Source organism: Phalangium opilio, unplaced genomic scaffold, assembly GCF_054372755.1.
Source record: "Phalangium opilio isolate 3A_F unplaced genomic scaffold, DU_Popi_V2 ptg000369l_1, whole genome shotgun sequence".
NCBI lineage: Eukaryota > Metazoa > Arthropoda > Arachnida > Opiliones > Phalangiidae > Phalangium > Phalangium opilio.
In genome coordinates, this window is record NW_028324232.1 from 496,466 (window position 1) to 520,596 (window position 24,131).

Consider the following 24,131-nt stretch of genomic DNA (forward strand, 5'->3'; position numbering starts at 1 on the left):
TAAATAAATAAATAACAATTGTTTTTCTAAGTTCATTCACACGATATAAGGCGACTAACCTGTATCTATTTTTTTAAAACTACCTGTATAATTTTCATCGGGCAATTTTTTTACCTTTTTATAAATATAATCGTGTTAAAAACGCATTGAATATATTTTCAATTTATCACATGTTCATTTTTTTTTGGCTTCGAAAAATACCTTCAAAAATTGTTCTCGCTTCAGCCTCAATTATCAACCCACGTTTTCAACCGTCGCTCTAATAAGACAGACAAGATACCTTGTCCGTTTATTAACATTAAGCCTCGGTTAGCCAATATGTCGCGACCGTGTTTTCTCGCAAAAATTGGCGGTGGTGCCATGAAATTATCCACCAACGATTCAACTTGAATATTAAATAGGTTGTAGTTCAATGACGGTACGTTTTAGAATGTTTATTTTTATTGAGCACAGACTTTTAATTGCACCATATTTCAACTACGTTATTTCAATTTAGGGTTTGTTAAGTCTGGGAGTGTCTAGAATGAATATTTCTCTACTTGGGGTGTATCTTTCGATAAGAAAAAAGATTTATATAGCAAAGGTCAAAGGTGACTCGAAATAATTTATAATGACCGCGGAAAACACCTTTTATGGATATGTCAGAGCTCTATGTAACCATCAACTTGGGTTGGGTTAAAGGACAATAGACAGTGTTCACTAAGGGGGGGCAAGATAAATTAATTTCCTCCCCCATCCGTTTCTTAACGTTATCAGCGCATGCGCTTCAGGGACAAGGTTGCCAGTAATTTGTTATTAGAGCATCTCCTGCAATTTGAAAACTGAATCGAAGAGAACTACAACAAGCTTAATTCAGTCTGTTGTAGATAGCGATTGAATTGCACTTGCCACACTTGTCCGCGGATTGTGTCCTTGCCCATTGTCTTTAGAACATTACCTTTGATTTAAATGGGACGTTGTCGAGGCGTACCACACCAAAGTTTGAACGAAAAGCAAACCAAAGCAAATCCGAGTTGGGTATTTTTTTTACTTTCTAAGAAGTTTTCTTTTCTTGAAGAAATTTAACGTCGGTAATACGTGTTGTGAAAATCAATTGGAAACAAGTCGCAACTTGAGAATACAATAGAAAATGTAATAGAATGTAATGATATCAGTGTTCTTATATACGGATTCGGAACTACTTTCCAAGAGGAAAAGGTGGTATTGATTGTATTCGGGATCATCGTAGCTTGGGGCTTACCAACCATTGAGAAATCGGTTTGGGGGTATTTTTTCGTTTTGGTTCGCTTGCAAGCAAGGTCTTCCGGATCTAGTCGAGTATAGGGTTGGTTCTACCATAAGTTTACGTGATATGTTCACCATAAGTTTGTCACTGGTTACTGAGACTAAATAGGAGTGCCTAGATGGAATAGGTCCTAGCTGCAAAATTAATTAACCACCACCGAGTGTAGTTTAGGACTTCAATTGACTCGCTCCCCCTCGTTCTCCTTCTCAAACTAGTTATCTCGAGCTGCTGTAAGTCTCTTCTCAGTGTCATACTTATGGAAGGAACATATCACTTATTATAAACTTATGGTTCAACCTTATAGTTTGAAAACCATCAATTTAAGCTGGAAATCCTTAATCAGAGTGAAACCGGAAAGAAAGGAATTCAATTCATTACCGATTGTGATACCGATACCAGAATAAAAAGTATAAAAAAATTCTAGCAGGAAAAACTCACTTCATTATCTGAAAGACAGACAGATATCAGAAAAACACTGAGGCCTTACAAGATTTTTTTTATTTTGCGACTTTAAGCATAAAGATAGTGCGCAAATACTTGCAAGTGTTGCCAGTCATGTGCAATTCAACCAACAACAGACTGAATTAAGCTTGTAGAATTCTGTAATTCGATTCAGTAATTGTCATTCGGTTTCAAACATGAATGAATGAAAGCGGGAGATGCATATGTAATAATAACAAATGACTGGCAACCCTGTAACTTCTCTCTGTAAGTCGCTATCTTTAAATGTTTAGCAACGCAGTTTAGTAAACCGTCTTGGGGTATGCTTAGTTTCAGTAAAGGTCTGGAGATAGAGTTCAATGCAGTTCCTGCTCAGGTAATCTGGCCTTTTTTTACCTGGTCACTTTTACCGACGTTATTATCTTGACCAGTGAAGGAAAAAATCTTTGGGTTCCCCCCCCCTTCCCCCTTCTCCGTATCAGTCTGAATTTACAGTAAAGACTAAGGTCTAAGGTCAGGGAATTATGGGGTTTGTGATTTTGGTGCCATGCCGTTGCATTTTAGGGTTGAAACGTTGTTTATATAGCTTATCGGTTAGTTTGACCTCTGGTCACGTAATGTTGATAGACTTTCTTTTTATGGTTCTTCTTGTTATTTCTCGCGATTTGACCACATTGATGACCACCATCACCTTCTTTTTGTTAATTTTGTTTTGGGTCCGCGCCGCCGCCGCTAGAGGCACTTATGGTCAGTCCCGGTCCCAAATAGCGCTTTATATTGGACTTGTTTTGACCCTTTCAAACTAACTATCATTATCATTTTTGGCGAGATGGCTTTGCGCTATCGAAATACGTTTTTTCTCAGTTAGAATATGTCTTTGAAATCTAAAAATTAAATTTATCTTAACGTGAAATGTGTTCTATATTGTTAACTTAATTAATATAACATTGAAATACTAATTCCAAATATGAAAATATTTTATTTATTTTTAAATATTAATTGTAAATTCAAAAAAAAATATTATTTGAAGCCATTCAAATCTCAAGTTATTTAATTTAAAATAATTCTAAATGTCAAATTGTTTAATTTCGAATAAATAATTCTAAATCTCAAGTTATTTAATTTAAAATAAATAATTCTAAATCTCAAGATATTTAATTTAAATAAATAATTCTAAATCTCAAGATATTTAATTTAAATAAATAATTCTAAATCTCAAGATATTTAATTTAAATAAATAATTCTAAATCTCAAGATATTTAATTTAAATAAATAATTCAAAATCTCAAGATATTTAATTTAAATAAATAATTCAAAATCTCAAGATATTTAATTTAAATAAATAATTCAAAATCTCAAGATATTTAATTTAAATAAATAATTCAAAATCTCAAGATATTTAATTTAAATAAATAATTCTAAATCTCAAGATATTTAATTTAAATAAATAATTCTAAATCTCAAGATATTTAATTTAAATAAATAATTCAAAATCTCAAGATATTTAATTTAAATAAATAATTCAAAATCTCAAATTATTTAATTTATACTTACAATAATTCTAAGTCTCAAGAATTTAATTTATACTTAAAATAATTCTAAGTCTCAAGAATTTAATTTATACTTAAAATAATATTCAAGTTAAAATACGCCTTGCAAATTTCGAAACAAAAGAAAAACACCCCTTTGAAGTTGTAACACACCTTTAAATGCAATCTTATTGGGAGTGGGGTGGGGGAAGGGACTCAAAATCTTCGACGGTCAATAAATTCTAGTCAAGAGTGTAGGATTAATTTCAAATTGAAAACGAGAATTCAACTTAAGAAGAATAAAAAATCAATGTCTATTTTTTATATATTCATCTTCTGACATTTGAAATCACTAGCTTCTTTGGTTAAAGAAGTCTAACAACGTACGAGAAAGATATGTAATGTTAGTAAGATTACAGACAGTAACAAGTTATATGAGTTTTAGTGGGCCTATAATAAAAAAGTAAAAAAATAAAAATCGAGGATGAAACGTAGAGATGTTTTGCGGGAGAGTTGTAATAATTTAGAAGGAATCCGTTTCGTCAGGGGGCCACTGACCGTAGGGGAACCCGGGGGAGGGGAGAGACTTGTAACCGGGGGGGGGGCGATATTATTACCATTTTTTTCCCATTAGTTACGTCTCCTAGTTTTTCTGTGATAACCAAAGCTGCATGGGATGGCTAGGTAGTCGGCAAATTTCAAAGAATCATTTTTGGTTGTTTTTTTTAAATCGAAGAATCGGTCACTAATACTCTGGCACTTAAATTAATATTAATAAGTTTTAACTGTGAATTTTTTTAATTAAATTTAAAAGAATGTTTTTTTTTCTAATTATTAATTTATTTTTGAGTAATATTAAATTTTTAAAACGTGGAACGTATTGATTGTATGGGGCTTATTTCAAATCCCTTTATAAAAGTGATTTTTTTTTGCGTGAAACATACAAAAGCTTTTAGTGTCTTTTTATCCTCTTATTTTTAAGGTAAGAGTGTTTCTTTAGAGAAGATTATTAGTCTGTGGGATTAGAACTCCATTATTATGTCTTCCTATTTTATATTTGCAGTGAAGAAATAGGCAGGGGATGCTTATTCCTACCGTCTTGAATACTGTCAAGTTAAATTGGTTGGGGTGTATAGGTTTCCATAGCAACGGCGGAAGCGTCAGTTCACGTGCGTCGCCGGATTAAGAGATTTAGCTCTTTTCGGATTAAGAGATTTTTTTATCACGCGCAAATAATTTCTACCTTAGTCAAGATAAATCCGTACGATGCGAACAAAACCGTCTTAATTTATTTGCACGTGCTATTTTTTTTTAATTTAATTTTAAAATTATAATTTTTCTCTCAAGTACCTTTTACTTTAAACGTTAATAACTTTCTTAATTACCAACCGATTTTAACGATATTAGGCTTAAATTAAAGCTGAAATTAATCGGAATCCAAAGATATATATTTTATTTTAGCATTACCTTAATTTACATTAGTGTTTTAAGCTTTTGAAGAAAGCAGTCGCCCACTTAAGTTAAAGAAGAGACTGGTTTTGCTTTTATTTCTAGTAAAACTCGCTCCACCCAAAGCAAAAGCGCGAATAAAAGGGGGACGCGAGAACCGCCCATTTTTCACGTGACGTCTAAAATATTCTTAAGAAGTGGGCGTGTCCAATTTTTACCTTTTTATTTTTTTATTTCATGAATAAATTAACAGACGTAGTCATTTTGACGCTAACCAAATTGGAAGGCTGCTTGCCGCCGATGGTAACAATTAAGAGAGATACATAAATATGATTACCTCATTGGCACCTTTCAAATTTTTGGGTGGGAAAATGCCTGTCTAAGTAGCTACCTGTGTCCGAAAAGTTGCAATACGAATGAAATGTCGCTGAAACGGCGAAACTTGGTGGTGATGCTGGTAACTTTATAGGACATACTTTTCATTCAATAAGGTGGATGATTTCGAAGCCTTTAGCACTCTCAATCTCCGCTGCTAAGCCTGGCGTGTGCCAATATCCCACCCAATGATCTACTTTTGCTGAGCGTAGCTGAATATTTGTTATATGGGAAAGTAGTAGTTTCTATCTATAATAAAGTATTTTCCAGCGGCTATTTGCAAGCCCCCCTCCCCCCGCCCAATAGCACCCCTTGATCCTCGGCGTTATAGAATTCTGCCCGTTCAATCGGCCATAAAGTCCGACACTTTTGGATTATCGGAGGGAACCCAAAATTAACATTAAGTTCTATGGGAGGAGGTGGGCATTTTGTCCCCATATCCTCTGTCCTATTGATCCAAATGACCATTTACCATGGTAATGTACACGGTAATTTACCATGGTACGTAATGACATCACGACAAATTTTGCTATTATTATTATTATAAGGAAACTAAATGGAATTTATAGTACAAAATATAACATATTGTCAAGAAGTTATATCTAGTATCTCAGAGAGAAGGTATAAATTCGCCAGATTTCCAGCTTTATCTCCAGTCCAAACGTAGGTCCGGAGTCAATCCCCGGCTCTAAATTACAACCTGCATCTCATTGGTTCTTGAAAACTCACGTCAGCGCGACGACGCGAGTGACGAAAATTACAGTCATATTTTCCGACTGAGGAGAGGCGAAATAGCCCGGCGCCTCCTTTTACGTCCCCCCTTGTATTTTGAAAGGGGGACTGGGACTATGGCGCGCGAGTACAAAGGCATCTTATACCTTCTCTCTGAGATACTGATATAACTTCTTGGTATAACATATTGTCGAAAAAAAGTTCACTTTTAAAACTTTCATTTTTGACAAAATAATGAAACACTTCGGAACAATTAATAGGAAAGTCATTGTAAACGCATTTGTAAAGTAGACTTTTTAAATTCACTGTTTAGTTTAAAAGGTTAAACAGTTTAGAAAGCTCGAAACACGCTATATTTTACATGGTTAGGTCTATTCTAAACATTTCAATGTAGAAGTATATATTAAATTTTAAATTAGTTTTTGAAGCAATTTCAACTTTTTTAAACGTATGTATTTTTGTTTGTTTGTTTGTTTGTTTAGATTCCGAATAGACAATACAGATCACATAATAGACGTAAATAAAGGAAATAATCCGTTCGAGTATGATCAAGTCAATATAATATGTCCAGTTTATACTCCTGGGACAAAAGAGGAGGATATGGAGAGATACATTATTTACAATGTATGTTTAATTATCTTTGTTATTAAACGAGTTTTAATCAGACTCTCGGAAGTTTAAAATCAATTTCGAATGAATTGAACAGGTGTCGAAAGAAGAATACGATTCTTGTAGGATCACGAACCCTAATCCTCGAATCATCGCAGTCTGTGATAAACCGCATCAGGTCATGTACTTCACCATAACCTTTAGGTCCTTTACGCCTCAACCTGGTGGACTAGAGTTTCGACCCGGTCAAGATTACTATTTTATTTGTGAGTGACACTTAATTAATGAATGAACGTTAACTCCTCCCCTTTTAGATAAAATGGCGCCGAAATTTGTAGAATGTTTTTGGGTTTAGTTCATATTTATTTTTATTTATTGCTTAGCTACGTCGACGGGTGGATTGAGTGGGCTTCATCAGCGTATTGGTGGACGATGCGAAACTCACAATATGAAAGTTATCTTCAAAGTCTGCTGCGACCCATCCAAGAGTAAGTTCATTTAATTAATTAATTTTAATTAAATTAAATTTTTTATTTTATATATTTTTATTTATTTCTTTATTTGATTCATTTTAACAAAATTCATTAATATTTTTAATTTATTTGATTAAGTTTAATTAAATGGATTAATATTTTTTATTTGATTAAGTTTAATTAAATGGATTAATATTTTTTATTTGATTAAGTTTAATTAAATGGATTAATATTTTTTATTTGATTAAGTTTAATTAAATGGATTAATATTTTCTATTTGATTAAGTTTAATTAAATGGATTAATATTTTTTATTTGATTAGTTTTAATTAAATTCATTATTTAATATATTTTATTTACTTAATTAGTTTTAAATTCATTATTTAATATATTTTATTTATTTGGTTAGTTTTAATTAAATTCATTATTCGATATTTTCTATTTATTTCTTTAATTAATTTTAATTAAATTCATTATTCGATATTTTCTATTTATTTCTTTAATTTTAATTAAATTCATTATTCGATATTTTCTATTTATTTCTTTAATTAATTTTAACTAAATTCATTATTTATTGCTTGGTTGATGTAGTGACCACCACTACAACTAGCACCACCGCGGTGACGTTGCCGAGCGTGGTGACCTCTATTCCATCTGGTAGCCAAAGACCGGCTCTGGATTACAGCCCAATCATTTCCGGTATTACGAAAGCGGGTCCAGTGGCCAGTACGTACGGACCCGCTATTTTCGTGCCGACGAGTTCGCCGGGTCGAGCGTTGCCACCTTACGTTTTTACTAGCAGCAGTACTTCGCCGCCACCCTTCTGGTTAAGACCGTACTCGCCAACGAGACCGCCTTACAAGACCTACGATTTACCATCCGATCTTGATAGGAAAAAACCCACAAAGAAGACAGGTAAATTATTCATTCAATCATTACAGGGTTCGTACAAACCTGGGAAACTCGGGAAATATAAAGGGGAAGAAACCTGGGAAACTCGGGGAAATATATGGGGGGAATAACCTGGGAAACTCGGGCTAATATATATATATTATATGGAGCAAAACCTGGGAAACTGGCAAATATATGGGGAAAAAACTGGGAAATATGTGGGGAAAAAACTGGGAAATATATGGGGAAAAAACCTGGGAAATATATGGGGAAAAAACCTGGGAAATATATGGGGAAAAAACCTGGGAAATATATGGGGGAAAACCTGGGAAATATAGGGGGGAAAACCTGGGAAATATAGGGGGGAAACCTGTGAAATATAGGGGGAAAACCCTGGGAAACTCGGGAAAATATATGGGGGAAAAAACCTGGGAAACTCGAAAATATATGGGGGTAAAACCTGGGAAACTCGGGAAAATATATGGGGGTAAAACATGGGAAACTCGGGAAAATATATGGGGGTAAAACCTGGGAAACTCTGGGAAAATATATGGGGGTAAAACCTGGGAAACTCTGGGAAATATATGGGGGTAAAACCTGGGAAACTCTGGGAAATATATGGGGGGAATAACCTGGGAAACTCGGAGAAATATATGGGGGGAAATAACCTGGGAAACTCGGAGAAATATATGGGGGGAAATAACCTGGGAAACTCGGAGAAATATATGGGGGAAATAACCTGGGAAACTCGGAGAAATATATGGGGGAATAACCTGGGAAACTCGGAGAAATATATGGGGGGAAAAACCTGGGAAACTCTGGGAAAAATATGGTGGTAAAACCTGGGAAACTCGGGGAAATATAGGGGGGGGAAACCTGGGAAACTCGGGGAAATATATGGGGGGGGGGAAACCTGGGAAACTCGGGAAAATATATGGGGGGGGGGAACCTGGGAAACTCGGGAAAATATATGGGGGGGGGGAAACCTGGGAAACTCGGGAAAATATATGGGGGGGGGGGAAACCTGGGAAACTCGGGGAAATATATGGGGGGGGGAAACCTGGGAAACTCGGGGAAATATATGGGGGGGAAACCTGGGAAACTCGAGGGAATCGTGTTTACAAAAGTTGTATGAATTCATTTAATAATTCCGTTTATTTTTATTTTCGCGCTCTTTCAGAGGATCGCGATAAATTACCGAATGAAACGCGAGCCAAAAATGAAGAATTGGTGAAAAACGGTTGTGATTGGTCATCAAGGTCACGGTTTGACCTTGTACTCGCGTCATTTTTTGTGACTTGCGTGCTAAGCGCGTCGCGAATAAGCCTAAATTTAGGCTTAACGACGACGAGGTGAAATATAATCCCTAAACAATTAAAAAAAAAAACTTGAATTAAATAAAATTAGAAACGTAAAAAACGCCCAAAATGTGAACTAAAGAATTAAATTCTGAAATAACTTAACGTGTGAAAAAAAGTCGCGAAAACACGTGAAATAATTAATTCTACTTAACCTTAGAACTAAGTTTCACTAACTGATTTTTATTTTAAAGAAACTCGGAGGAAACTTGGTCCAAATATTTATAATAAACTTATATAAAAAAAAAAAAATCCAAAAACTTTAGAAATAAAAATACGGTGGAAAAAAATAAAAAATTATTTGCGTCCAAAAAAAAAAAAATAATAAAAAGCTACAAAGCCGCGCGTGCGCGTGATGAAAAATATTGGAATTGGAATTGGAGGACTCGATGTGTGGAATTATTTTCACGCGTGTGAAAATATTACGAGGACCACAACAAATCCCAGTGTAAAATAATACTTGTAAAAAAAAAAAAAAAAAATATATAGACAAGTTGGTTACGAGTGTGTGAATAGACCTTTGACGGAAAAAAAGAAATGTTTTTTTTTTTATTAATATTAGAATATCTGGTCAAAATTTATTTTTAATTTTTTTTATTTTTTTTAAATCATTCGGGTTTTAATTATAATTTAAAATTAAATAGCTCCGGTTTAAAATAATTAATTAATTAAATATAAAATTTTACTTGCCAATTAAAATTAAAATTAAATCTTCTAAATATTAAAATTTAAATTTAAAATAAAGTAATTTGTTAGGATTAAAATATGAGCTTACAGTTTAAATTTAATTTAATTTAATTTAATCTTAAATAGTATAAAATTAATTTTAATTTTTTTAATGAAGAAAAATTTTGAACGTGCCAAAATTAATGTTTTTAATTAGTTTCTTTTAATGGCGCTAGTGAAGCTTAATTTAAATATGGCGTACGTGTGCGAGAAGTGCCTTAAATAATTGGGTTTTTATTTTTTAATCACCTTTAATTGAATACTTAAATTTAATTATTATTTTTAATATTTAGAAGATTTTATTTTTTAACCTTTTTTTTTTTTTTTTTTTTGGCAATTGTAGAAATTATTTCAGCCAATGAAAATCAGAGCGATCTCAATGGGAGGAGTTTAAAAAGTTAAAAAAAAAAATAAATTAATTAATTAAATTAATTTTTAATTAATTAATTAAAAAATAATTAATTAATTAATTAAATTAATTTTTAATTAATTAATTAAAATAATTAAAAACCCCGAAATGTTTTTAAATATGTATAAAAAAACTGCCATAAAGTTTTTGTGTATTATTTAAAATTAATTTTTTTCCAGTAAAAAAATTCTTTGTAAAATAAGCGTTTTTTTTGCGTTAATCTTATTATTTATTTTGTAATTTTTTTAAAAACAAAAAAAAAATTTAGTACCAGTTTTTTTTTTTTTTTTTAGAAATTTGCTCATTAGTTTTTTTTTTAAACCTTAATTAGATATTTGGCAAAATTCTGATTTTAAACTTGTAATAAAAATAACTACTGACGGTAAATATAAGTAATTAATTTGTCAAGAATTAATTACCGTATATTTAATATAATTAAATATAACTAAAAAATATCGACATTCGAACAAAATAAATAAATACTATAATATTTAGTCACCTGAATGTAAAACTGTGTTAGATTGAAAAATTAAATAAGCCTGTAGAACTAATTCAATATATAATGTTGAACATTGTGATTTGAAATGTATAGAAACAACAATTCTGTGTTTTTGTATCATCGGGAAATTAAAAAAAGATAAAATTTTGTAAAATTCCTCTCCATTTATTCCAAAAACTCCATCACATAAGATTATTTCATATTGCCTTTAATTATCACAGCTGGTTACCCCCTTCTGATACCCCCAATGATGTTACCCCCTCCTCTTTCCATACTATTACCCCCTCCTCTTTCCATACTATTACCCCCTCCTCTTTCCATACTATTACCCCCTCTTCTTTCCATACTGTTACCCCCTGCTGGGACCCACTGCTGTCACGGGGTCCCAGCAGGGGGTAACAGCCTAAACCACTCTAACCCACTCTAAACCACTCTAAACCACTCTAAACCACTCTAACCCACTCTAAACCACTCTAAACCACTCTAACCCACTCTAAACCACTCTAAACCACTCTAACCCACTCTAAACCACTCTAACCCACTCTAAACCACTCTAACCCACTCTAACCCACTCTAAACCACTCTAACCCACTCTAAACCACTCTAAACCACTCTAACCCACTCTAACCCACTCTAAACCACTCTAAATCACTCTAAACCACTCTAAGCCACTCTAAACCACTCTAACCCAGAGGTTTATTGTAAAAAAACAAACAAATAATCATATGAGGACAATATACAACTAAAGACAAAATAACAAATAAAAAGAGTAGGAAGAGCAATTGCGGATTACGCGAGTTAAAGCTGATTAAAGTGGACTCATTTTGTACAAATATTTATTTATTTATTTATTTATTTATTTCAAGAACAAACAGAGATGACGTGATCATTTTGGTCAAGAAACAAAGAGGCGAATACATTATTAAAGAAGTCGGGGTAATATTGGGCGGCCCGGTTGCAATCCGGAGACCAATTGATCTCCAACAGAACCGGTTTAATGCCATCACTTTGATCTTTATTCCATTGCAACATGATATCAACAGCGTACATGGCTCGCGATTGGGGGTTGTGCCCCATACCCAGAGGTGGTGACTTACTAGTGGCGCTCCTAAAAACCTCCTCCAACATTTGGAAGATCTTACTCTAAAATATAACGAGTTAATTGAAGTAATTAAAATAAGAATATTTAAGTAATTAAAATAGGAATATTTAAGTAATTAAAATAAGAATATGTTAGTAATTAAAATAAGAATATTTAAGTTATTGAAATAAGAATATTTAAGTAATTTAAATAGGAAAATTTAAGTAATTTAAATAGGAATATTTAAGTAATTTAAATAGGAAAATTTAAGTAATTTAAATAGGAAAATTTAAGTAATTTAAATAGGAAAATTTAAGTAATTTAAATATTAAAATTTAAGTAATTTAAATAGGAATATTTAAGTAATTAATTAATTGTCTTACTTGAATATCAGTCCATTTGAAATCGGGATAATAATTCTCGAATTTCTCGATAAATTCGTCGCAAAGCATTTTTTTCAACTGAGAATTGCCGTAATTCATGACGGTAAAGTGTTTTTCATAATCGTCAAAATTATCCAATGAAAATGGTCTAAATAATATATTGGTTCTGCGTGTTTTTTTTTTTTTTTTGATTGATTTATTTGAATTTAATTTGAATAAAACTTACTTATTTGAAAATCGCAACCAAAATTTGTCAAAGGCAAAAATCTTTAAGGGTTTTACGCTCCTCAGAAGTATGACGTAACGTAAATCGAATTTAACCAATCCAACATCGTCACGGGGAAATAGAACGGGGTTTGTGATGTATTTGCAAGCGATCTGAATTTTATATAAACAAATAAAACCCGATAAATAAACGTATAAAATCCCGATAAATAAATGAAATAAAACCCGATAAATGAACAAATAAAACCCCGATAAATAAACGTATAAAACCCCGATAAATAAACGTATAAAACCCCGATAAATAAACGTATAAAACCCCGATAAATAAACGTATAAAACCCCGATAAATAAACGTATAAAACCCCGATAAATAAACGTGTAAAACCGCGATAAATAAACGAATAAAACCCCGATAAATAAACGTATAAAACCCCGATAAATAAACAAATAAAACCCCGATAAATAAACGAATAAAACCCCGATAAATAAACGTATAAAACCCCGATAAATAAACAAATAAAACCCCGATAAATAAACAAATAAAACCCCGATAAATAAACGTATAAAACCCCGATAAATAAACGTATAAAACCCCGATAAATAAACGTATAAAACCCCGATAAATAAACGTATAAAACCCCGATAAATAAACGAATAAAACCCCGATAAATAAACGTATAAAACCCCGATAAATAAACGAATAAAACCCCGATAAATAAACGTATAAAACCCCGATAAATAAACAAATAAAACCCCGATAAATAAACGAATAAAACCCCGATAAATAAACGTATAAAACCCCGATAAATAAACGTATAAAACCCCGATAAATAAACGAATAAAACCCCGATAAATAAACGAATAAAACCCCGATAAATAAACGTATAAAACAATGAAATAAAACCCCGATAAATAAATGAAATAAAACATCGATAAATAAACAAATAAAACACCGATAAATAAACAAATAAAACATCGATAAATAAACAAATAAAACACCGATAAATAAACAAATAAAACACCGATAAATAAACAAATACAACCCGATAAATAACAAATACAACCCGATAAATAACAAATACAACAAGATAAATAACAAATACAACCCGATAAATAACAAACACAACCCGATAAATGACAAACACAACCCGATAAACAACAAACACAACCCGATAAATAACAAATAAAACCCGATAAATAACAAACACAACCCGATAAATAACAAACACAACCCGATAAATAAACAAATAAAACCCGATAAATGACAAACACAACCCGATAAATATACAAATAAAAACCGATAAACAACAAATAACTAAATAAAGTTAAATAAGAGAATAAATTGAAAGTGGGGAACTTACTTTAGGACCAGTTGCGGGTAGCCTCAGAATGTAATTCAAATTATCGGTTATGTGAGTGTCGAGAGATCGGGCCAAATTCCAAGGTTTGCAAATCCAAAGATTGTTCAATCCTCTGCAAAATTGGCCCGATTTCGTTAACATGAGCCGATTTAAAGTGAATTAAAATGAAATGAACTGACCTTTTTTGTCGTTGTTGGAAATAGGAGACAAATTGAGGCAACTCCGTGTTAAGGTTGTAGGTGGTTGGAAGCCATTCGGGGAAAGAGTCCAGCGTCTCGGCCTCGATAATGCTTTCTTTGTCGGCGGCCGCTCTGCGTGAGACGCCCACTAACAAGTCTTTCACAGTAATTATATGTTCAAACGGAAATTGGTTGATCAAAACCCACGGAGACGTCACACTCAGATCCCTAAGTTACAACAAATTAACATTTTACCCATAAATTCACGCTACAAACGAATCACTCGTTTTCGCGTACATAAGTCCATAAACTTGACATTAATAACACGAAACTTTGCATTATAAACACATTAATTTGCATTAAAAACATAAATTTCATTAAAAACAAATAAATTGGCATTAAAATGCATAAATTCGCATTAAAAAGCGTAAATTGACAAACACATGCTTTTCGACTAATGACGGATAATTCGCACTAAAAACGTATAAATACGAACAAAAAACGCATAATTCGCACTAAAAACGGATAAATTCGAACTAAAAACGGATAATTCGCACTAAAAACGGATAATTCGCACTAAAAACGGATAAATTCGAACTAAAAACGGATAATTCGCACTAAAAACGGATAAATTCGAACTAAAAACGGATAATTCGCACTAAAAACGGATAATTCGCACTAAAAACGGATAATTCGCACTAAAAACGGATAAATTCGAACTAAAAACGGATAAATTCGAACTTAAAACGGATAAATTCGAACTAAAAACGGATAAATTCGAACAAAAACGGATAATTCGTACTAAAAACGGATAAATTCGAACTAAAAACGGATAAATTCGAACTAAAAACGGATAATTCGCACTAAAAACGGATAATTCGCACTAAAAACGGATAATTCGCACTAAAAACGGATAAATTCGAACTAAAAACGGATAAATTCGAACTAAAAACTGATAAATTCGAACTAAAAACTGATAATTCGCACTAAAAACGGATAATTCGCACTAAAAACGGATAAATTCGAACTAAAAACGGATAATTCGCACTAAAAACGGATAAATTCGAACTAAAACGGATAAATTCGAACTAAAACGGATAATTCGCACTAAAAACGGATAATTCGAACTAAAAACGGATAATTCGAACTAAAAACGGATAAATTCAAACTAAAAACGGATAAATTCAAACTAAAAACGCGAAAATTTGAACTAAAGACGCCTCAAATTGCTTACCGATAATCTTTGAAGTGATAAGTCAACCATAGGATATCAGCTTCTTTATCTTTATTAACAATTTGGAATGAAGGATGTTTCAAATGATCCCGAATGACTTTGTAACGAGCGTAAACTTTCAACTTTCTATTCAAAGGAACCGCCGGAATTTCAACCGTCAAATCCGGAAGCGTCTCTTCGATTCGACCGCTCTGACCAAAACAAAATAAAATAATACACTTAAATTCGGGGTTCATAAAACTTCCGAAATTTCTACTTCCCATTTTTACTTCCGAATTATCTACTTCCCACTTTTAATTCCGAATTTTCTACTTCCCAGTTATCTACTTCCGAATTTCCTACATTCCCACTTTTACTTCCGAATTTCCTAGATTCCCACTTTTACTTCCGAATTTCCTAGATTCCCACTTTTACTTCCGAATTTCCTACATTCCCACTTTTACTTCCGAATTTCCTACATTCCCACTTTTACTTCCGAATTTCCTACATTCCCACTTTTACTTCCGAATTTTCTACATTCCCACTTTTACTTCCGAATTTCCTACATTCCCACTTTTACTTCCGAATTTCCTACATTCCCACTTTTACTTCCGAATTTCCTACATTCCCATTTTTACTTCCGAATTATCTACTTCCCACTTTTACTTCCGAATTTTCTACATTCCCACTTTTACTTCCGAATTATCTACTTCCAACTTTTACTTCCGAATTATCTACATTCCCACTTTTACTTCCAAATTTTGCCCGCTCAAACGAACTAAACTGAGGTAAGTAGCAACTAATAACTTACTCGCATAAACTCTTCACTGGGTTCAGTGACGTTACAATCGAGATGGCAAAGGTCAGCTTCAATCCAAGGAATGGACAGAGCTTGACGCGTCAGGGCGTCATTGGGGGGACCTTCCAAGTAATCGCGGGTCACTTCCCCTTCGTAAGGGACGTCACGAATTGGAAAAAGTATGGAATAGGAGATTTGAGCGGGTAAAAACAGGAATGGAACCAATCGGAAATTTGGTTCCTCAGAATGTTGGATTCGGGAACCAAATTCGTCCATGATGTACCAAATTGGTACCGCGTCTTCAGTTTCCTAACAGAATAATCAATATTTAATGTTAATTATGTCCATTAAAACGAACTTTAATTTATATTTAAATAATTAAAGGACAAGTTAAATAAGTAAAGGAAAAGTTAGAAAATTAAAGGAAAAGTTAGAAAATTAAAGGAAAAGGCAGATAATTAAAGGAAAAGGCAGATAATTAAAGGAAAAGGCAGATAATTAAAGGAAAAGGCAGATAATTAAAGGAAAAGACAGATAATTAAAGGAAAAGACAGATAATTAAAGGAAAAGGCAGATAATTAAAGGAAAAGGCAGATAATTAAAGGAAAAGGCAGATAATTAAAGGAAAAGGCAGATAATTAAAGGAAAAGACAGATAATTAAAGGAAAAGACAGATAATTAAAGGAAAAGGCAGATAATTAAAGGAAAAGGCAGATAATTAAAGGAAAAGGCAGATAATTAAAGGAAAAGACAGATAATTAAAGGAAAAGGCAGATAATTAAAGGAAAAGACAGATAATTAAAGGAAAAGGCAGATAATTAAAGGAAAAGTTAAATAATTAAAGGAAAAGTAAATAATTAAAGGAAAAGTTAAATAATTAAGGGAAAAGTAAGGTATTTAAGGGAAAAGTAAGGTAATTAAAGGAAAAGTAAGGTAATTAAAGGAAAAGTTAAATAATTAAAGGAAAAGTTAAATAATTAAGGGAAAAGTAAGGTAATTAAGGGAAAAGTAAGGTAATTAAGGGAAAAGTAAGGTAATTAAAGGAAAAGTTAAATAATTAAAGGAAAAGTTAGATAATTAAAGGAAAAGTTAAATAATTAAAGGAAAAGTTAAATAATTAAAGGAAAAGTAAATAATTAAAGGAAAAGGCAGATAATTAAAGGAAAAGTCAGATAATTAAAGGAAAAGGCAGATAATTAAAGGAAAAGGCAGATAATAAAAGTAAAAGTTAGATAAAAAGGCAGCCGTGTTTTTAAAGGTATAAACAGTTATGTTATCAAAATATAATAATTTAATATTAATTATGTCCATTAAAGCGAACTTAAATAGCTTAAATAAATTAATATTTAAATAATTAAAGGAATGTTAGATAAAAAGGTATAAATGTGAACTTTTCCTTTAAAAATTCGTTAAAAGATTTTGACGTTTTTTTTATTATAATTAATTATAGTTTATTATTTAATTATTATTATTACTAATATTTAAATTTAATTAAAAAATGGTTACTTACTACAAAGGGTCCGTTATAACTGTAACATTGATTGAACTTCCACATTTCTCTTAAGACATCTTCGATGATCTCATCTTCGGATTTGTCCTCAGTTTGAATGTCCATTAAGTGGGCCATTCTGTCGGCTAAATCGGGAATTTGACGTAATTGTTGACGGGCGCTCGTAACCCGATAGGTCCACGCGTGGTCAATTAAATAGATCCTAAAATGCAATAGGATTAAATTGATTAAGATTAAGATTCAATTCAACATATTATGCATACTAAATAATAAACAATTTGGGAAAAATTACATAAATAATAAACAATTTGGGAAAAATTACATAAATAATAAACAATTTGGGAAAAATTACATAAATAATAAACAATTTGGGAAAAATTACATAAATAATAAACAATTTGGGAAAAATGTCATAAATAATAAACGATTTGGGAAAAATTAAATAATAAACGATTTGGGAAAAATTACATAAATAACAATTTGGGAAAAATTACATAAATAACAATTTGGGAAAAATTAAATTAATTATGAACAATTTGGGAAAAAATAAATTAATTATGAAAAATTTGGGAAAAAATAAATAATGAACAATTTGGGAAAAATTAAATAAACAATGAACAATTTGGGAAAAATTACATAAATAATAAACAATTTGGGAAAAATTACATAAACAATAAACAATTTTGGAAAAATTACATAAGTAACAATTTGGGAAAAACTAGATAAATAACAATTTGGGAAAAATTACATAAATAACAATTTGGGAAAAATTACATAAATAACAATTTGGGAAAAACTAGATAAATAACAATTTGGAAAAAATTACATAAATAACAATTTGGGAAAAATTAGATAAATAACAATTTGGGAAAAATTAGATAGATAATTAACAAATAGTGGAAAATTACATAAATAATTAACATTTTGGGAAAAAATTTAATAAACAATAAACAATTTGGGAAAAAATTAAATAAACAATAAACAATTTGGGAAAAATTACATAGATAATTAAAAGATTGGGAAAAATTACATAGATAATTAAAAGATTGGGAAAAATTAAATAAATAATGAACAATTTGGGAGGAATTAACTAAATAATTAACAATTTGGGAAAAATTAAATAAACAATGAACAAATTGGGAAAAAACTAAATAAACTATAGACAATTTGGGAAAAAACTACATAAACAATAAACAATTTGGGAAAAATTAAATAAACAATAAACAATTTGGGAGGAATTAACTAAATAATTAACAAATTGGGAAGAATTAACTAAACAATTAACAAGTTGGGAAGAATTAAACAAACCACAAACAAAATGGGAAAAATAAAATAAAATAAAATCAAATAGTTGACTCACTGACTATTATCAGAGGCACTGACACCTTGTTCATTAATAACAATAACTTTCCAGGCAAGTTTATTATCTTCTTCGTCACTTTCATCTTCATACTCAATCTGCGCGAGGCTAAACGTTTCTCCAGCATCAAAAATCTAAACAGCCAAACAGAGAAATCTAACAATTAAAATCCCCGTGAAACAAACTTGGCAACCAAAAACCCGATGAGTGACACTTGAAAGATCACACAGACTCTTTTTCCGCTGATGTCTGGCATTTTTTTGCGCGGCGGTAAAAGAAAAAGGGCTAGAGACAGAGTCTATAATATATTTGAGACACTTTTGGCTTTTGCTACTTTGAGAATTAACGACTGACTAGACTAGAGTTCTTCCGTTCCCTCTAGTCTCTAAGTAAAGTCTACCACTAAGCCTGACATAAAAATAGAAAAAGCTTCGGCTAATTATTTTCAAAGTGACAATCTAGATTGGGGGGACTCTCCCGAGCTGTAAATGGACCGTAAGAAAAGGGTACCGATATATTTTTAGATCGAAAAACCTAGTTTTGTTACTGCAAATGTTGTTTAACTCGGGAATTCCGAGGAATTAGCATTGAGACCAAGGCTTAGAAATGACAGATCACACTCGTTCGTATTTATTCACTTACCGTTTCTTGCAATTTTCGGAATAGAGTTTTCCAGAATGATTCCGGTATTTGGGCGGATTCTAATTGCGATCGGTGAAATCGTTTAAAATTAAGAAACTCCGGATCATCTTTATCAATTGAACAATTTCTACGCAACATTGAAGTCTCTTGAAAACGCGTGTTCATTAAGGAAGCGGCCATTTTGTCGTCTGCTGTTATAAAAATCAAATTAACAAACTGGGATTCAGTTCAGTTCAGATATTTCAAGGGGGTATTTATTAATATTCTAAATTAAGTACAGAAATAAATAAATAACTGCTTTAATTATCGTTAATAATTAAAGCTAATAATTTCCTTTTAAACTTTAAACTCATAGGGATAAGTTATTCATTTAAAATTTAGTGAATTGAACTATTTGTTTCTTGAGATACAAACAAATCAGGCGGGAAATTTAAATAAAAATCAAACAAACTGGGGTTCAGTTCAGTTCAGATATTTCAAGGGGGTATTTATTAATATTCTAAATTAATTTAATTAAGTACGGAAATAAATAAATAACTGCTTTAATTATCGTTAACAATTAAAGCTAATAATTTCCTTTTAAAGTTTAAACTCATAGGGATAAGTTATTCGTTTAAAATTTAGTGAATTGAACTCTTTGTTTCTTGAGATACAAACAGATCAGGCGGGAAATTTAAACAATGTAGAACAACGTGACGTGGATGGATAGATAGGTTTAAATACCTTCGTTCATTGGCTAGCTTCCATTCGGGACCGGGAGAGGAAATTTAGCGAGTGTCGGCGAAAAAAGAATGAGTTATAGCAGTCACTAGAGAAGTTTTCGTTATCAGTTGGAAGACATAAAACACATTTTCAAGTGAAATAAAACGGGGACACTGTTTCTGGTAGTGGTAGGTACCTTTAATCAAAATGTAGGCATAGGTTACCATGCCACACAGAAGTATTTCTTTTTATATAATTTTAAATAATTTGTCAAGTTTTATAAAAACAGGGGTTGAATTTCAGGGTGGAATAAGGCCCGTTCGCACTACGAAATAAATAGGTAAATCAGGCTTAAGGTTTTAATGAAAAATTTGGGGGGGGGGGGGTTGAACTGTAAAAATGAGTGGCCCTACCTCAGTTCAATTATGTTTTCGATTAAAATTTCTTCAGTCGCGGTAGATAAAAAGGGAACTAACTTCTACGTAGAGAGCTAAAGACAAAACAATTTATATTCTATTTATAATACCCCTCTGTCGAAAATTTTTAAGTACCGTTCCCTTTCCCGAAGGAGCTTTAACTGAAACTATTCCCCGGAACAAGGGACTTTTCGATACGGCGCTGTCTGGGATGGGATATGCGCGCCGATTAAAAACGCGGCGTCTGGCGACAAAGATTCAAACCAAAGAGAATTGTAATACTTGGAATTCCTAACCTAACTACTAAGTACAGGACGTGAACGAAACAATGGCAAATAAATACAGCGTGGTTTAGCTACTTGAAATTGAAACCAGGGTACGATGGATATGTATCAGTGGAAAGAATTAGTTATAGGTAATGTAGGTGGAAAACTACTAATTGTAGGTGGAAAACAACTAATTGTAGGTGGAAAACAACTAAATGTAGGTGGAAAACTACTAATTGTAGGTGGAAAACTACTAATTGTAGGTGGAAAACTACTAATTGTAGGTGGAAAACTACTAATTGTAGGTGGAAAACTACTAATTGTAGGTGGAAAACTACAAATTTTAGGTGGAAAATTAATAATTATTGGGGAAAATATACTAGTTACAGAAAGAAAACGACTAATAATAGTAGTACGAAAAATTCTAAGCTGGCATCAAATAGCTAACCAACCCACTACCCATAGACTTGAAAGCGAAGGACCTTAAACTATTTAAGACTCAATGTAAAACATCAAATTTGTTTTTACTTTATTTTTATTTATTTTTTTTTCTTCGGTATAAAACACTGAAAAACACTTCACATTGGTGTATTTAATTTTTGTTGTAATTTTTTTAAGCTATAATTTTAGGTTATATATATATATGTATATTTTTAAACTTATATATATCTTAAATTAAAATAAAATTAGTGCGCCTTAAATTTGAAGAAACATCAATAAACGTTTCAGGGAAGAAATAATTAAAGAATTAAATTTTAAAATTAATGGGGATTTTTATTAAAGGTTTTTTTAATTTTGAATTTAAGAGTTCTTAATTAATTAATTAATAAGAAAATTCACTTTTACTTGAGATAATTTTTAAAAGTTAAAAAAAAAATTAGCGAAATTAAATATTCAATTAACATTTAAAATAAGAACCAAGGGGTTTGGGGGGGGCAAAGGGAGGGGGTATACAGTTTTATGATTGGTCCATTTTTTTTTTTCATAAATCACCATCAACCTTTTTTTAAGTTATAAGTTTATCGCGTTGCAATCTTGAAAAGGATCAAAATTAACATTGAATTAAATGAGAATTTTGATCATTCTAAGATTGCAATTTTATTCATATAAAATCAAAGTAACGGAGATTACATATCTAAACGTACTACTTACTTTGGGGGTTTGACCATTTCTTTTTTTTTATTTCGGGAAATATTATATTTTAGGGTTTTGTTCACACTACAATTAGGTTATGTCTACATTTAAACGATTACGTAATTGATGCTTTCATTGGCCAATTTTGTTTTATAATTGACACACCAAATGGTGTACACGCTGATTGGCTGATAAATTAAAAGAATTGGCCGATTTTAAAACGAACAAAAAAAGTATATTCTACCTCTAATTATTTTAAGCACAAATTTAAGTATTTAATTTTAAATCCCCCATTTAATTAATTAATTAATTAATATTTAAATATAAATTGGTTACCTACCATATGTCATGGAAGATGAAGAGTTTTTGACACTTGTCCAGTATATATCGGAACCAATTTAGACCAAGGCTTAAGGGTTCTAATTCATCTATATATACCCCCGCCTTAATCGGTATTAGTTCATTTAAATAAACATTTTAAGCGGCAGTTTTTAAGCTTTTTTTTTTCTTTACCCCGTTTTTAGCCACTTAGTAGAAAAACCCCTAAAACCTACTGTCAATAAATTTTAATTGAAATGTGCAAATTGATGAAAAAAAAATTAAATAAAATTTTGAAATTAAAGTTTAAAAAAAAACCCCTACAAAAGTCTACTATCACCTTAAAACTATGTAATATTATTAACCCTTTCACGAAATATACCCGGTACTATTTGTTTTTTTTTGGTTTCTTTTTATTATTGAAAATTTGATCCCACAAAATTTTAATTTACTTACTATTTGACCATTTGAAAATATTTAAGTTAATTGGTCAAAAAAAAAAACCACGGCAGGATTTATTTAGAGATAAAAAAATTTCAACGTTTGAGTTAGTATTCTTTTTAGCTATTGGTTTAAATTTTTCGGTAAATTAACATCAAAAACCAACGACGTTAACTTTTCAAACAAGACGCGAAATGTTTTGAGATTTCCTCCTGTGTGTAGTAGGTTTCCCCCTAAATACGGGAGGTTTTCTACTAAACGTAGTAGGTTTCCTTCTATATTCGGTAGGTTTTCTACTAAACGTAGTAGGTTTCCTTCTATATTCGGTAGGTTTCCTACTAAACGTAGTAGGTTTCCTTCTATATTCGGTAGGTTTCCTACTAAACGTAGTAGGTTTCCTTCTATATTCGGTAGGTTTCCTACTAAACGTAGTAGGTTTCCTTCTATATTCGGTAGGTTTCCTACTAAACGTAGTAGGTTTCCTTCTATATTCGGTAGGTTTCCTACTAAACGTAGTAGGTTTCCTTCTATATTCGGTAGGTTTCCTACTAAACGTAGTAGGTTTCCTTCTATATTCGGTAGGTTTCCTACTAAACGTAGTAGGTTTCCTTCTATATTCGGTAGGTTTCCTACTAAACGTAGGTTTCCTTCTATATTCGGTAGGTTTCCTACTAAACGTAGGTTTCCTTCTATATTTGGTAGGTTTCCTACTAAATCCGGGAGATTTCCTCCTAAAACGGGAGGTTTACCCCTAACTTTGTGTGTAAAAAAAAACGTTTCAAACAAAGCAACACAGAACCCCTAAACTGTCCCAAATTCTTTTAAACCAATTAGAGGAGCGAACTTTGACCTTTAATTTGACCCTGGGTCAAGCGTCGTCGTTTCTAACGTTGTGCAAGGGGTAAGGTTCTTTAGGGGATGGATTGGGTACCACAGCCCCGTAATGATCGTCCTCATTGGCATGGGGCCCGCTAGCCGCCCCAGCAGCGGCGCCACCACCACCACCACCAAGGGCTTCGGAGGGGTAAGCTTGTTGCACCCCCTGATGGGAAGCTAATATCTGAACGGGCGCACCACCTAGACCACCACCACCAAGGCCCACTGGGTTATTGGCAGGCGGGACGTTTTCCAAGGGAGCTTCGTCCGCTGCGGCTGCCGCTAAGTTCGTTATGGATTTGCTTTTGACGCATTGGAAATCCACGTGACGACTTTTAGCTTCCTCTTTTTCCCACGACATTCGAATGAAAGGTCGCTGAACATAGTTGTAAATGACCTCCGCGCGACCTCCGGGTCGACGTTTCACCTTCTCTTTGTAAGTTGGGTATC

At 32.0% G+C, this 24,131-nt stretch overlaps 3 protein-coding genes across 6 annotated transcripts in view; 1 reads left to right on the forward strand and 2 right to left on the reverse strand.

Moving 5' to 3' along the window:
• LOC149597169 (uncharacterized) overlaps positions 1–10,929 on the forward strand; it is a 267,950-nt gene extending 257,021 nt beyond the window's left edge. For all 4 annotated transcript variants that reach the window (XM_089861126.1, XM_089861127.1, XM_089861128.1 and 1 more), the window contains exons 2-6: positions 6,294–6,435; positions 6,518–6,686; positions 6,804–6,908; positions 7,484–7,807; positions 8,964–10,929. In XM_089861126.1, coding sequence (XP_089717252.1) covers positions 6,294–6,435; positions 6,518–6,686; positions 6,804–6,908; positions 7,484–7,807; positions 8,964–9,139 — 916 coding nt within the window. In that variant the 3' untranslated portion in view covers positions 9,140–10,929. The remainder of the gene's footprint in view (positions 1–6,293; positions 6,436–6,517; positions 6,687–6,803; positions 6,909–7,483; positions 7,808–8,963) is intronic.
• A 668-nt stretch (positions 10,930–11,597) lies between these two features.
• LOC149597172 (tubulin--tyrosine ligase-like protein 12) lies at positions 11,598–19,702 on the reverse strand. Its single transcript, XM_089861125.1, has 10 exons — positions 19,529–19,702; positions 18,887–19,020; positions 17,527–17,728; positions 16,029–16,325; positions 15,239–15,429; positions 14,005–14,232; positions 13,826–13,937; positions 12,466–12,617; positions 12,240–12,387; positions 11,598–11,918 (listed from the first exon to the last, which is right to left on the reverse strand). The coding sequence occupies exons 1-10, from the start codon at positions 19,691–19,693 to the stop codon at positions 11,637–11,639; spliced, it is 1,911 nt and encodes a 636-aa protein (XP_089717251.1). The 5' UTR covers positions 19,694–19,702; the 3' UTR covers positions 11,598–11,636.
• Positions 19,703–21,431: 1,729 nt separating this feature from the next.
• The window catches only part of LOC149597173 (BTB/POZ domain-containing protein 10-like), a 71,398-nt gene continuing 68,698 nt past the window's right edge, over positions 21,432–24,131 (reverse strand). The window contains exon 10 of the mRNA XM_089861146.1: positions 21,432–24,131. Within this exon, the coding sequence (XP_089717272.1) occupies positions 23,674–24,131 (458 nt within the window). The 3' untranslated portion in view covers positions 21,432–23,673.